Raw genomic sequence first — 14,376 nt, 5'->3', positions numbered from 1 at the left:
ATCTTTTCGTCACTTCCACGCTTCCCTTTCAACGCATGGAATTCATACCCACAGCTCTGGCTAGCATTTACGAAACACACCTGCAGTTCGGCCGGTCGTTTTATGAAGTTTCATCGGCGGATGCGCGCGTTACGTAGTAAATTCCGGGGGATTCAATTAACCGACGATGCGCGCGCGGTCCGCGCGCATTTTGCGTGCACTTTGGTAAATTTAGCCGGCCTCGTTAAGCAGTCGGCCGCACTCGCGGCCCCCGAATTTTATTCCTCCCCCCCCCCCCGGCCGTTGTGACGTCGTTTACAAAACAAAAGGAACAGAGTAACGAGAACAACGCCTCACTCGTGGAGCTAAATACCCGAGATTTTAACCAGCCGTGACGCTTAGCGTTGATTCCAGTCGATTGGCAACTGATCCTCATCATCGGCGGATTGGTCGTCTGCGTGATCCTGATTGGCGTGATCATTATACTAATTCTGCAGTGTCGCGACCGCATCAAACAGCCGCGGCCGAGGACAGCCCAGACCCAGGAGACTGACATGCGTGAGTGGAATATCATGTTCGCATGAATTATAGCCGCATTTGCCGCGCCGCGCTTTTCCATTGTTTCTTTCTTTCCGCACGTTCGTGACTCGTAATTTCGTAATTTCCCCGTATGACGTGTATCGCTGCCGCCTGCGGCGCGACGGAGACACGGGCGTTATCGTTCGGCATCTATCGCTAACGATGCGGAAAAACGTTCCGCGGATGAAGGATTGGTTATTGAATGCAAACGAGCCTTGATACGTTCTGCTTAATCCCCGGCTGGTAGGGTGGAGTCGACGTGGCCCAACCCGTTATCCCAAAGTATTTAGTATTTATTAGCGACGCGCACGATCGTTAAACTGTTTGCAGTCTCGCGATAAACGAATCTCTAGCATCGATAAAAGTGCGCTCGCGTATTTGATTATACAATGTCCTCTGTCTATCTTTATGCGAAGCTGATCTCGCACTGCCAGTTGCTTGGCAAAGTATTTGATCGTGCCAGTGGAGCACGAAAGTTTGGAGCGACGAAGGCGACGCGATAGATGCCCACCTATTCTTATAGCGTTGAAAGAATTTGCTCTTGACTTGGATGGGCTTTTTCTTGTTCCCCCGGCAGAAGAAACAGACTCGAACGCGGATCGATATCGAGAGAGTGACAGAAGCAGCAACCTCTCGGATGTCAAAGCCGATATACGAGCGGGATCGAGTGTCAGCAATGCGGAAAGCGTGACAGCACTTGACAGCGAGGGCGAAGGAAGCACGAGAGGTGTCAACGCATTGGCATTGGCGGGACCCGTTCCGAATCCTCTGGGATATCGTTACAGCGCTGATTACACGGAGCCGTCGTTCCCACCAAAAAATAACGTAAGTGGAAATTATTGGCGAAACGTGCAGGCCAGGAACGCCGAGCTATATCCCGCCCTACCCATCTACCAGAGGAAAGAGCGCCCCGCCAGATATAGAATCTTCCATGGACTATGTACTCTCGAGGACCAGCAGCGCTTATCCTTAACCTTGTCACCCACTCCCATAAACTCGCCGATACTCCTCTCCTTATCTTGCCAGCCTCTTAGAAGTAAATTGCATTTCAACCCCGATAAACTATAATTTCGAAACGCACAGGAGAATTCATGGGCCACCGTGGCGCACCGAACGTCGACCGTGCACGAAAGTTGGTGCACTGCGCCGATGCCGTGCCCGGGGGAATTAATTTCCGTTCCGTGTCGTTTATGTATTTCGGTCCTCGTGTTTCGTCCATCCACCAAACGGGCTCTACGCGTATTAAAAACAAAAAGTGGAACGGAAAAGGAGCTCGAAGAAACGGGAACACAAGCTGCATTCAATTCCACCCGCTTCCTTTTGATCCCAGAAGCGACCCGTTCAGAAAAACAGCACACTCCAACGGGGCAACCTGGCATTTGTCGCTAACATTTCGCCCCTTCCCGTACTCTGTTATAGGACGGCAGTAACAATAACGGTTACGTGCCATACGTAGACTACACCCGCGACTACATGCCGCCCACGACGCAGGGAGTGGGCGCATCCAGAGAATCCTTAAGCAGGATACCGTCGGGCGGGATACTCGCCTCGAAGAAGATCGGCCTGAGTTCCGCGAATTTGGGCACTTCCACCCCGCAAGCAACCCCCGCGATCGACCCGCGTTTCTCCGCAACGTATGGAAACCCCTACCTCAGGTAAAGTTGCCAGGACTTCCTGTGGTATCAATGGAAGACCCGCGTCCTCTGTACCATCGAGTACCCGCAATCTAGTTCGACACGGTACAATAGAGGAGACCTTTGACCAACTGTAATTGTATTTCGCCGCTGGTAATCCTACAGAGGAGCGCGGATCCAGGGCGAAAATGGCGATTGCATCATCGCCAAGGGTAGAGACGTGACGTTCCGTGAATCGGCTTTACGTCGCCGACAACATTGTCCGAGTGTCCTGTTAACGGCACGATTACCGGCAGGCCTTCGAATCTCTGACTCGGGCGAATGCCGAACGATTCGAGTGTTATTCGAAGCCCAGAAGTTCCCGTCAGTTCGGAGAGATCTTGAAAGTCCCGAATGTCTTGCGCGTCACGAACACCTTGAAATTCTTCAACGATTTAGCGAGCCTTCCTTCGCAGCGGGAACGAACGGGTATTGTGCCGGGACAGTACTTGACGTTAAAGACCATGCAAATATTCAAGACCCTCTGTACTTTAACTCCTCAACGAGCCCCCATTTCGAGAAATATTCAGAACGATTCGAGACTTAGCTTTGTACGAAGCCTTTCGACGCGTCTTCGGCCCGCCACCACGTAGTTACGATATTTACGATGTTCTTGATCAACGGATTTGCCAGCGACGTGCAACCGTCTCTACGGATTAATTATATACCGTGTAAATTATGAGTCTTCTGTCGTGAATATTTATAAGGACGGTTCGATCGGGCCGGCGGGTTTTAATATTAATCGAGAAAGCCTGCGCTGCCAGTGTGCAGATTTCCCGTCCGGGGCTTGTTTTCGTAATATTTGTAATACGGATTCGTGGCTACCACCGCGGAGTTATGATTTCTGATCGGTTCTTTTCTTCGAAACAATAGAATGTCAGCGGCGGAGCAGCTGAGACACGCGCCGCACACGGCTGTGCCGGGAGTAACGCCAGCCCCGCCACCCTACACGCAAGCTATGAGAATGAATAGCTTGAATACCTTGAACGGCGCTGGACCGCAGGTTAGTACAATGACAGTGAATGTGTGTCAAATTCCGCGACGTAGTTACGACATCTCAGGTACATTCCTACGCTCACCTGAACTAGTTCATGCAAATCTGCGTCGGAGATAGTTGCAAGTTGGAGTCGATCTAATCGGACCGATTAAATCTCTCGGGCCTTTCGTATCGCATCAGCGTATCGTTTGATCGGTATCCTTGAGCAAGAGAATACGCGCTTTCACGGGGCGGGACACGGAACAAGAGAAAGGCGATGAGCCTTAAGGGGAGGTTCCGGTCTACAGCCCCCCAAAATAGGTGATATTTAGGAATTAATTAAAGGAAAACTACTATATATAATTTAATGGGACTTGTTGCATTGTATTAAGGATGTCTTAAATTATGGAAATATATTTTTTGTTTTATAATTAATCATTGCATACGGTCCTGGGTAGCCGTTAAAGTCAAGGCGTCAAAAAATTGATCCAAATCGGTGGGCGCTGTATCTCCAAAAGTTATTATCCGATTCGACTGAAACCTTTTTTTATTTTGAAGATTATTCTTCTGTCTAGGGAGGGAACTAGAAAAAATTACAAAAAATTACATTTTTTTAGAATATAACGACACTTCAAGATTGAAATCACTTTTCCCTGTATTTTTCGTCCTTTCAACGCCTTTGAAAATCATAAATTTTTAATTTTTGTAATTTTTTCTAGTTCCTCCCTTAGCCAGAAGTATATTCTTCAAAATAAAAAAAGTTTCAGTCGAATCGGATAATAATTTTTGGAGATACAGCGCCCACCGTTTTGAGAACACTGTTTCGAGAAAAACGCGTTTAAAGCCTATAACTGCCTATAACTTCGGAAATTTTACGAATTTCAACAAATCCTTTTAAACACGTATTCCTAAAAGATTGAACATTCGAAAAATGAAATAAAAAAAATCGACATTTAGACCGGAACCTCCCCTTAATGGTTCGAGGGTACCGCGTGGGGTTCGCTAGAACTCGGCCAGCGTGTCTGGCTAATTACCGATTAATTCTACTTACGAGAAAAGCACCATTTCGATCGTACCGCGAACCACTGCTGTTTATTGATCTTTTATGTTACTTTTGTCATATCCAGGCTCCACTTTCGGCACACTACATCACAGGTGGCCCAAACGGCGGAGTCGCGACGGTGAAGCGTACATCGGCGGTAGGGACGTTAGCGACGCATGTATGAGGCCAGGGGGTCTATCCGAACTAGAACCGTCGACGTTCGGGCCTAAATAGCACCACCTTCGGACATCGTCGAGCCCTCGAGGAGGCTCACCACGCGAGCACACGCTCGAGCACGTTGAGGCCACGCGAAGCGTTCCTCGTGAACTCGCTAGCGAGGAGCTATCGCTATCAGAGTCGCCGCAGCTTCGTTCTGGAACGCCGTGACACCACCCGACGTGCCTCCGCGATCGCGCGCACGCCAGAGGTGGAACGACTGCTCGGTGAACCGAGGCTGGGGGACGACACCGATGGGAAGAAGTTTCGGGTGAAGGGTAGAATGCAACGAATGGCCGAGAACGGCGAGGCGCTCAAGTACGTGGAGCTGGTGCTTCGGCAGTTACGAAGGGCCAGCAGGGATCATCGGCACCTAGTGGAGCAGCGTCACCGCCTCGACGTCCCGCGACGCAAGTCCTCGACCACTCGCGGGCATCCATCGGGTGGCACGGACTGGAGTTTCGCGATTCCGGGCGGGCAAACTGGCCGCGAAGAGGACCGCGTCGCACGTGACTCTTGGGAGAAGCGGCGAAAGGTGTCGCGAGAAGTTCGAGCGATGGAAGGACCGCAGGAGCTTGCCGAGTATTCGGGATCCGGGGCCGCGGCGAAACTCCTGGCCAAAAGGAAAACGTACGCGGTGGGAGGTGTGAAAGTCCTGGAGACGGTGCCCAAGAGGATCCACGACAGAATGAGCCCGGCCGGCCGGCCAGGTTTACGATACGTGCCTGCGTACGAAGGAATTGATGCCGCGATTATCCGATAAAGGGCGACGAGCCACGACGACTTACTGGGGACAGCCTCGACCGTGACGTATAAGGCGGACGCCTCGAGCATCGGTGGACAAGAAACTGGAGAAGTGGCGATCGCACCTGCTGGCAATCCGACCGATATGGAAACCGGCGATCGACAGTGAATCGGGGACACGTGTCTCCCGACTGACTTCCAGGAACGGTTCGAACGAGAGTATGGATCGGGTTAACGTTGGAAAGAGAAGATCGGTGAACGGTATTCCATTATAAGAAGACTGAACCGGGATGAAGAAGGTTCCTTCATCGACACGGGAACAGTGCATCCTATCGCCTGGTAGCCGACTGTACCGCGAACAGACCTGGTCAGCATGTGAAAGGTACCGTCATGAAAGTCAATGCACACGCTCAGATACGGCTGAACCCGGACTCGGAAAGGTGGGAACGATGAAACGGTGGGACGGTGTCTCGGAGGTTTCGCGAGGACGAAGGACGAAGGTGGTTGGGCTCGTAAATCGAAGGGGCTCTTCGGAACGAGAACAGACCACTCGGTATCGACAATCTTTTTATTCGCATAATTTAGATCTCGGTAAGCATTTAAAGAACCTTCGAAGTACGAAGTAACGAGCACGGCACTCGAATCCCGTGGCGGTTCGTTGTGGTCGCAGTAGCAGTCTACTTACGGAGAGAAGCATCGAGTTGACCGAGCAGATCGGTCGTTCGTGTGCAACGGCGACGACGACGGCTAGGCTCGTCGGACGTTCTCGCTTTTTGAATATGTGATATGCGCAGACGGATGTCCGGCTAGGTGGACAGGCAACGTCTCGGCTGCTACTTCGACGTTACCGTGTCGCGCTGCCTTTTCTTTTTTTTTTCTTTTTAATTTGTAGGGAAGAAAGAAGAAACATTTAGATCTCGCGCGGTATTCGCAAGCAAGCGTACTAAACGAGAGGATGCGGCGTCCCGACGATCTTGTCCGACAGGATCCCGTCGCGATCTCGCGTCCACCTCCGGCCTGAGCGACCATGCCCGATCGGGCGCGTGTCGATGAACGGGTCGACGGCGCGTTCGACGTTCGCGGGCCGATGTTTGTAAAATAGATAGCTAAAATGATTAGGTATATATAAATATTATACACCTGTTGTCAATATGAACATAGGGCCTATAGTTCGGCGGCGCTACGAGAGGAATACTCTATTGAAATAAGCTCGTTCGCGAGATGGAACGGCTTCGTGTAAATAATACATAACGATATTAACGAATGAACTATCGAAGGGAAGGAGGGAGGCAGCGTCTTAGGTGAAGCTCGTCGCGGGTTTCGTTTCAGAAAGTGTCGGGCGAGGGTCGAGCGGGACTCGGAAGAATTGAAGTCTCCGCTCGGTTACGCTCGTTATTAATTTACTCTCGTTTTTCTCGAAAGTGTATCGGTTCCTTTCCCGTTCGTTCGCGATGTCTATAGCTCATAGGCGAGGGGACACGAAGGAGAATGGCGGAAAAGATCTATCGGCAGAGTTTCCTCGGCGATGATCTACGGAACGGCCTCGAGTTAGGATACCCTCGAGTCTGAGAAGCGCGACAGAGGAGAGCGTAGGAGGGAAACAGAAAGCAGACAGATATATCACTGATTCGCGTCGCGATGATGTACCTACATCGAGGAGAATACCATTGATTATGATAACGAAACAGGGTAGCCTATCAATTATTAAAAACGATTCCGAAAGAGAAGGCTGCACATTGCGAACTGGCCCATACTCGGCGTGGCGCGTCGCTTGATCGACGGAATAGAAACAGAAAAAGTAAAGAAAAAGAAAAAAAGATAACGAAAGTTGGAACGACCGTGTCAGTGACGACGAAACGGGCGATGATCGTCGCGCGTTCGAAGCTAGGCGAACGAATATACGTTTCTATTGCCAGAGGGATATCTTTATATTGTAACGTCTTGTAACATAATTTCTGTACATAAACTGGAATTATTGCTCACCGTATCTCGTAAGATTTAGTTAGTTTTATAACTGTGAAGAAAGGAACACTATTGTGCATATCCGACTTTACGCGTGGAGCTTCAGGGCGGACAGTTCCCCCCGAGAGGGCGCCGACTCTCGTCGTCGAAGATCGGAAAAATCAGTATTCGTACACTTCCTTCCTATTGAGGACTCGTTCTCACATTCCACGATCCGTCGCGTCCGCGCGATTCATCGTTCAAGCAAACGATCAGTTCCTTCGTTCGCGCCAGCCACGTCCTGCCGGGGAGAACGGGTCGGAACGGTGATTAAACAGTGTAGTATTAATCGTGCTCTTAAGCATCTCCGACTCTCGCCGTTCGTCCGTGCACTCTCCTCGCAGCGACGTCGTCTAGCCTCGTCGACGGTGGTCTCCCCCATCGGGAGCGGGAACTGTCCACAGGAAGTCCGGCTTACTGTACATCAATCACTCTGTACAATGTTCATGCTGATGTTACTGTTAACTATTTAAAAGCGAGGGAGCGCGAGAGGGAGAGAGAGAGAAAGATTTTCGAGATTTTCATTAGAAACGCGCAAACGAACTCTTCTGGGGCGCGTGCGCGCGTGCTTAGGGCGCGGACTGGATGTTTCGCGGAGCGCGGCAGGCGCGCACGCGTCGACCCTGTCGCACACGCAACGTGTAAATGTATATTTGCTTGGTGGAATTCCAAAACTGTACAGTTTCAGCCGGGGGGGAATAAAAAGGCACGAACGAAACGCGTGCACGCGTACGCAACGCGGGGAAACTCTTGTTCGCCTATAAACTCTATTCGAGAAAAGCGATTGCGTGCAGGACGTTCAGGGGCCGGCACGAGGCCCGGCAGTGCCGCGAGATTCTATACATACAGACACATGATTTCTATTATTAAAAGATGTAGGTTAACGAAGTATACTGCGGGAAGTAATTACAATCAATGTACTGGATGGCCCGTGGCGATGTTAAAATTAGAAAAGTTTATGTCGTTTGAATCTTAGGAATTTACGCCTTCTTGCCGCCGGGCCATCCTATACGTATTAATTGGTTATCTGTCAATTATTAATTAAATTATATCGATTTCTTCGCCTTTAGTCAAGGAAAGGAACGAGAGCCGACGCGTGGTTTCCTCCTCGTACGCGCTCGATCGCCACGCGAACCCTCTTCCCGCGACACCTCCCTTCGCCCGAGGAGGCTCGCCGGGAACGGTGCGTATGTATAGATATACATATGTGTACGTACGTACATATCTTCGAATAGTTTATTTTTCTATAGTGCAATCATTTCCTTTCGTGCAATTCCCGAGATCGTTGTTTTCTCATTGAAAGTTTATATTCGCGCGGCTCCATTGCGCGCTCGAAATCGCTCCTGTCTCGCGCCGCACGTCGGGGAAACCTCGCGCGATGGCTTGGTCAACGCTGTGTTGTAAAACGCGAAATTCTTAGGCAATCTAACGAGTCCTCTAGCGAGAACGATTTAAGGAAGAAACTCAGATAGAGCGAGAGCGAGAGAGAGAGAGAGAGAGAAAGAGAGAGAGAGAGAAAGAGATAGAGAAAATATTGCCTAATCGGGTGACTGAGGGAAATTTTTCAAATTTGTTGATACATTTCATACTTTACGACTAGAGATTATGGCCTATTACTACTATTTCGCAAAGTTTATCCGTCGACTCGGTCGTTTTTGTTCCTCCCGTGTAGCACCTTCAAGCACGTATCGTGATTTAATCGCGACACCCGCCCTCCGCCCTGTACAGGGGATGGAAACGAGAGGAGTAAGAGCAACATTTCGATTCGATGGGACGTGCCATACCTACTATTGTTCGCCGTGTAAATAACGTTTTTGACGCTCGGGTCTGATCGTAAAACGCGGGGCGACAGAAAAGAGGCAACGAAAAAAAAAACTATCGATCGCCGTGGAGAATCGTAAATCAGCCCCAGCGATCCCGATAACGCGTGTGCGCGCGTATTAAAAACGATCGAGTCGCCCCCTTACCTCCCCTTAAATCCTCAACCGCCCTTCCCCTCCCGTCGCGACCCCACACTGCCCTGTTCGTGAAACGAGAAGTGACTTTTTAGGAAACGAACACTTTTTCGCGCGCTATTCACGAAACTGCGTTAAACGCGTCGCATCGATCACCGAGCATAAAACTATTTCGAATTCGACTGAACGACGCGTAGGAGATATATATATATATACGATATATACCCCCATATTTTTCTCGATGTTAAGCTTTTTTCTCAGATCGCGCCACAGCGTTGCCCGAATCTTTAGATGTCGGCGCGTCGTTTGTATAGTCAAGCAGGCAGGCTGCACGAATCGCGACCATCGTTGCGCGATTATAATATGTCAAAGGGCGGGAGGACGAAGGGGTGGGTCGTTCCGAAGCGACGCGAGCACTTCTGATTCGGGACGACCGGCCGCCCCAAATCGAGTCGCATCCGGAATTTCGACGAGACGACAATTTCTCCTACTGTTTAATTGATCGAACCTCCCCTCGACCAGCGAGACAGACCATGAGACGACGACGATCTTGATACAGCAGCCGGTAATACACCTAGTTACGTTTTTACAGAGACTCTCGGACCGTGCGTTACATTCGTGCTGTGTAGTAATCTCGACCAATAATTTTTTATAAACCTCGCCGTGAGTTTACACCCGACTGCGCGTACTCGCCTCGAACGACAACGCTTGGGAACAATTTCGCGAAGACGCACCCGCACATTCTTCTAACGACATCACCCTCGGAATAGAGCCGCGAACCTGGTTGCATCCCGAACAATCGATTCATCTTAAACACGGTAGACAGTTCCGCGTTCATAAGGAAAAGCATGATTAAAAAAGACTGCATAACCGCGTGAAATATCGACTGATCTTTGAAACGAAAGAAACTCGCGTCCGAAGAGGCGAGGGCGTACGAGTCTCGGGACTTCGCGCAGAGTGAGAGGAAAACGGAGCGCAGAATGGGCAGTGGTAATAATTAGAAACGCTCGTGACATTCCCGGTGGGATGATCTTACTTCGAACGGGGCTAGTTATTGCCTCCCCTTTGCCGGCGTTTTCCCTGATTTTTCTCCAACGTTCTTGGACGCAAAGGCGCGGTACTCGCGGCCCAGGCAGCTAGGCGCAAAGAATCGCGGCATAATTAAATCGCGCACAATGGAATTTCAATTACGCGCGGTGTGCAACAAGGTTTCCTTGCAACGCTGCCAGGTTAAGGGCGACTGAAGCACAACGGAACTTTGAAGAACCTGGCTCGCGAAACTTTTTGGGTGAACTCGGTCCGTAACGGGAGCCTGTGCAGCGCGCGGCCACAATGGGCAATTATCGCGATAACGCGTGGCGCTAATTGCGGGGAGCGCGAAGGAGAACGCCGAGACGATGAGGCAACACGACGAACTGGGCCGCGCGAGGCAAATCAGCTGAATGGAAACGTTAGTGGATCCGAAAGAAGTACAACGAGGGCCGCAATCCTCGTAACGCGATCGATGCGAGAACTTTTGTTGCGAACGGTACGTGCCGGATACTATCGCCCGTCGAATTGGCAAAGTTTGCGGGTCGAGCCGCGGCCGGAACCGCCGAAACGCCATTCACCCTCGGTGTTTGATAACTAGTTTTTACCGATTCGTTTACTCAATTCGCCTCCCCCTAGCTCCATTGAAACCATAACCTTTTTCTACACAGTCGATATAGCTAGCATCTGAGGAGAGTGCTCGCGATGACCCTTTAATTAACTAATTAATCGCGGGCGGAGTTAATTTGTCGTCGATTTCGATTTCGATTCGAAGGTCCTTCGACATGGTAACAGAAGTGCGCGGTACAGAGAGAGAGAGAGAGAGAGAGAGAGAGAGAGAGAGAGAGAGAGATGTGACAGAGGAGAAAAAGGAACCTGGTGTAAATATGTACTTCACTGTAGAGATTTGACTACGAACAGCGAATCATCCTTTCTACTGTACATTACTTTGTATAATAGCCTACGGAACGTCTAGCTAGGACACTTTCGGGATCTTCGTACGAAGAGAGAAGGGACGGGACAAGTGTCGCCGATTTCTGGGATCTCTTTATTATTTTTTTTTTTTTTGTTAAAATAATGATCGAATCTTTCTATCGAGCTGCCCGACAGAGTTGAATCGCCGCGGAACGCGATACAAGAATCCCGTAGCTCCGTTCAGTTCTCGAATTTCGAGCAACCACGTCGACCGAGGAAACGCAGACTGCCGTTAAGCTCCGATGGCACACTCGCCCGTTTTCATTTGAACGCGAACCGTGTCAATTTATCAGAAACGATACCCTTCTCATCGTACAACAGAAGATAGAAAAATGTCGTGCCGCTGAGGTCGCGGAGCCACAGCCGCCCGTCTCCGCGTCGGTTCGGTCGCAATTCAATACCGAATTCCTCCCCCGTGTATACCCGGTGGCAGGCGTACAGCGACGCTAATTGACTAACAATAAGCGAGACGTTGGACGTAATTCGAGCACCGGGATGATCCGCTCGGAGTCGCGGAAATCGACAGCCCGATCGAGGCAGCAGGACGCGTCGCCAGAGCTGTCTGGCGAACCCTCCACTTCACGCCGTGCAATCCATCAATGGGGACCGAGCGAGAGGTGCGAACAGTGAGACGGACTGCTCCTTACAACCCCAGCTGAGCCGCGCGTGTTTGTTTTCCCACGTTTTTTTTTTTTTCTTTTTCGAGGCCGGCGCCCAAGGTGTGTTTACTTTAACGCCAGGCTGATACGGCCGGCTTCTCGTATTTCGCTGACCACGCATGCACCTAGAGCCGCTGGAAGAGAAATAGGAGAGTGGGTCAAAGCCATCCAGCCGTCAAGGTAAACTTGCTTCAAGCGCCTTGCGAACAAAAACAAAATAAAACCGTGGGAAACAGGGAGCCGGTGCCGTAGTTTTTCAAGTCTCGTTCGGCTCCTATTCATCCCATTGACGAATGCACGGCTACCTTAAAGCGGAGCACCGTGAACGGGCACGGCTTCGAGTCCTTCTGCGTCTGTCTGCTGCCGTACTCGCGCGATTGGAACATTTCCGTCGTTGTGTCTCTGCCACCGTGTGTTGTCCGTAGCGTGAAATGATTGGTCGCCCGCGAAGAAAGACGACGCATCATTCGCACAAGATCTTCCGTTTAGCGAAACGATGGAAATCTAGAAAATAAAGCGAGCCAGGGAAAACGAGAGCGAGTGTGAGCGAGCGAGCGAGCGAGTGACAGTGTGAAAGAGGGAATGAAAGCTGAGACTATATCGTTGAGAATCGAAAGCAGCGAGAAATCTACCCTTCGACAGTGTGTGCCAACAATCCCCTTTTATTCCGAGTGTAGCTAACGTCCCTATTCGCGTTTATTCGTTCCCTTGGACGCCTCTCGAGCTGCTCGGGCTCGTTTCGATCACGTCGCAACGCGATAAATATACCATAAGAATGTAAGTACAAAAGGAAAACAGACGAGAAATATCAGTTCTTCAATGATTTCCCGTGTCGCGGCAGTCGATAGATATTAAACGCGTGCCCTTATCAACGTTTCGCGACCCCACCCGCCCCCCCCCCCCCACACACACACACTCGAGCGATAAAATCGGCTTTCCCGTTTTCGAGCTTTTCACCTCGCCTACCCCTCATCCCGCCCTCTCATCGAATTTGATCGTTTCTCCTTTTTCTTTTCTGTACAATTTTTTTCACACGCCCGGAGGACTAAATTTTACGCGACGAGACACGTTCCTTTTCATTCTTTCTTTCTTTCTTGCAACGATAACGAAAAGAAAAAGAAGAAAAGAAACGACGAGACCAAAGAGAATGTTTATTTTAATGTTGTGTATATTAATTGAGTTTATGTCGTGTAAGTCGATGCATTTTATCCATGCGTTGCACCGAGTGCTTTAATTATTATTTTCTCTCCTTTCATTAATTATTATTACTGTAAGGATATTATCTATACGAGGTTTCCACGTACGTTCTCTCTCTTTTTTTTTTTACTTTTTTTTTTAGATAAATTTCTATTGTGTATCCGTAATCATCGCGATGGATCGGCGCAATCTTTTATACTTAAGCTGTACATTTCGTTTACTCGAATTAATCATCAAGAATCATTATAACATTAATTATTATTATTATTTATAGTTGATTGGTTTACGTGCTAACTATTAAGCAGCCAGTGCCGTTTATTTTATATCTCTCGTACAGTGTAATGTGTATCACCGCTGTTATCGTATTTTATTAAATCTTTGCCATATAATAGACCCTGTAGTCTCACGTTTTCCCCCCCCCCCCCTGTGCACCCCTTCACAGCCCTATAACGCAGCGATTCCTCACCGTCTCCTGTAAGTTCTCTCCCATAAGTTGCATCAGGATGCAGCCAATCTCTGGCATGCACCCACCCTCGCGAATTTTGCGTCTCATCGTCGACTTCGGCCTCTCATTTTTCTGGCAAAGGCTCTGGAAGAATTACGGAGAATGGGTAGAAGACGAGATAAGATGGTGATAACGAAACGGTGAAAGCCGTTTGACGCGCGGGAGGCAGAGAAAGAACAAGTGGTTCGGGACGCGGTGAAACGTTGCGTACGTTCTTCGGGAACGAGTAAGAAGACCGTCGCGCGCGTGCACATGCAAAGTAGTTTCGCGTTTCTCTGTATGCGCGCATCGTTTCAATGCCACACCAGAACGTACTGTCGCTTTTACAGCCCCGCAAATGCACTTCTCGCGAATACGGTCCCTCGTACAGCGAGCAACACGCTTTACTCGCTATCCTCCGGGTAACATGGAATCTTGGCGAGCCCGGGATCTTCTCTTCGCGTTCCTTTTTCTCTCGGAGACGCAGCTGCTCCTGTGTCTCGATCGCGATCGAGCGTAGGCTGATTCGAGACAGCTTCTGCACCTTGCAGCCCTGACAAGCGAAGCTCAGTTCGATTATTTAGGGGAATTTAGGGAACCGCTGCAAGGTCCAGATCCGACGATGGATTCGGTTACATCGTTATCGCCGAGCGACTTTCGCCTGAACCCAGTCATCGTCTTCGGGCAGAGATCGACTCTAATTTCACCCCGAGGGAAACAAAAGGATAGATCATTTCACATAGCACGCAGTTCAATAAACTGTAACAAAAGCAATGAAAGAAAATAATGCTATTTTTATATGTTGCATCGTCTGCCGTGGTGACCTATACTTGTACGAACAGTACCTCTCAGTTTGTCCCTTTTTAT

At 49.7% G+C, this 14,376-nt stretch overlaps 1 protein-coding gene across 2 annotated transcripts in view; it reads left to right on the top strand.

The window, feature by feature from the left end:
• Positions 1 to 13,416, top strand: part of LOC143373268 (irregular chiasm C-roughest protein) — a 280,817-nt gene extending 267,401 nt beyond the window's left edge. The window contains exons 11-15 of one of the 2 annotated variants that reach the window (XM_076820370.1): positions 382 to 537; positions 1,136 to 1,383; positions 1,978 to 2,213; positions 3,105 to 3,234; positions 4,335 to 13,416. In XM_076820370.1, coding sequence (XP_076676485.1) covers positions 382 to 537; positions 1,136 to 1,383; positions 1,978 to 2,213; positions 3,105 to 3,234; positions 4,335 to 4,433 — 869 coding nt within the window. In that variant the 3' untranslated portion in view covers positions 4,434 to 13,416. The remainder of the gene's footprint in view (positions 1 to 381; positions 538 to 1,135; positions 1,384 to 1,977; positions 2,214 to 3,104; positions 3,235 to 4,334) is intronic. The other variant, XM_076820369.1, reaches the window with a different exon arrangement.
• The last annotated feature ends 960 nt before the right edge of the window (positions 13,417 to 14,376 follow it).

Source organism: Andrena cerasifolii, chromosome 9 (genome assembly GCF_050908995.1).
Source record: "Andrena cerasifolii isolate SP2316 chromosome 9, iyAndCera1_principal, whole genome shotgun sequence".
Lineage (NCBI taxonomy): Eukaryota > Metazoa > Arthropoda > Insecta > Hymenoptera > Andrenidae > Andrena > Andrena cerasifolii.
This window is presented reverse-complemented; position numbering and strand designations above follow the sequence as displayed.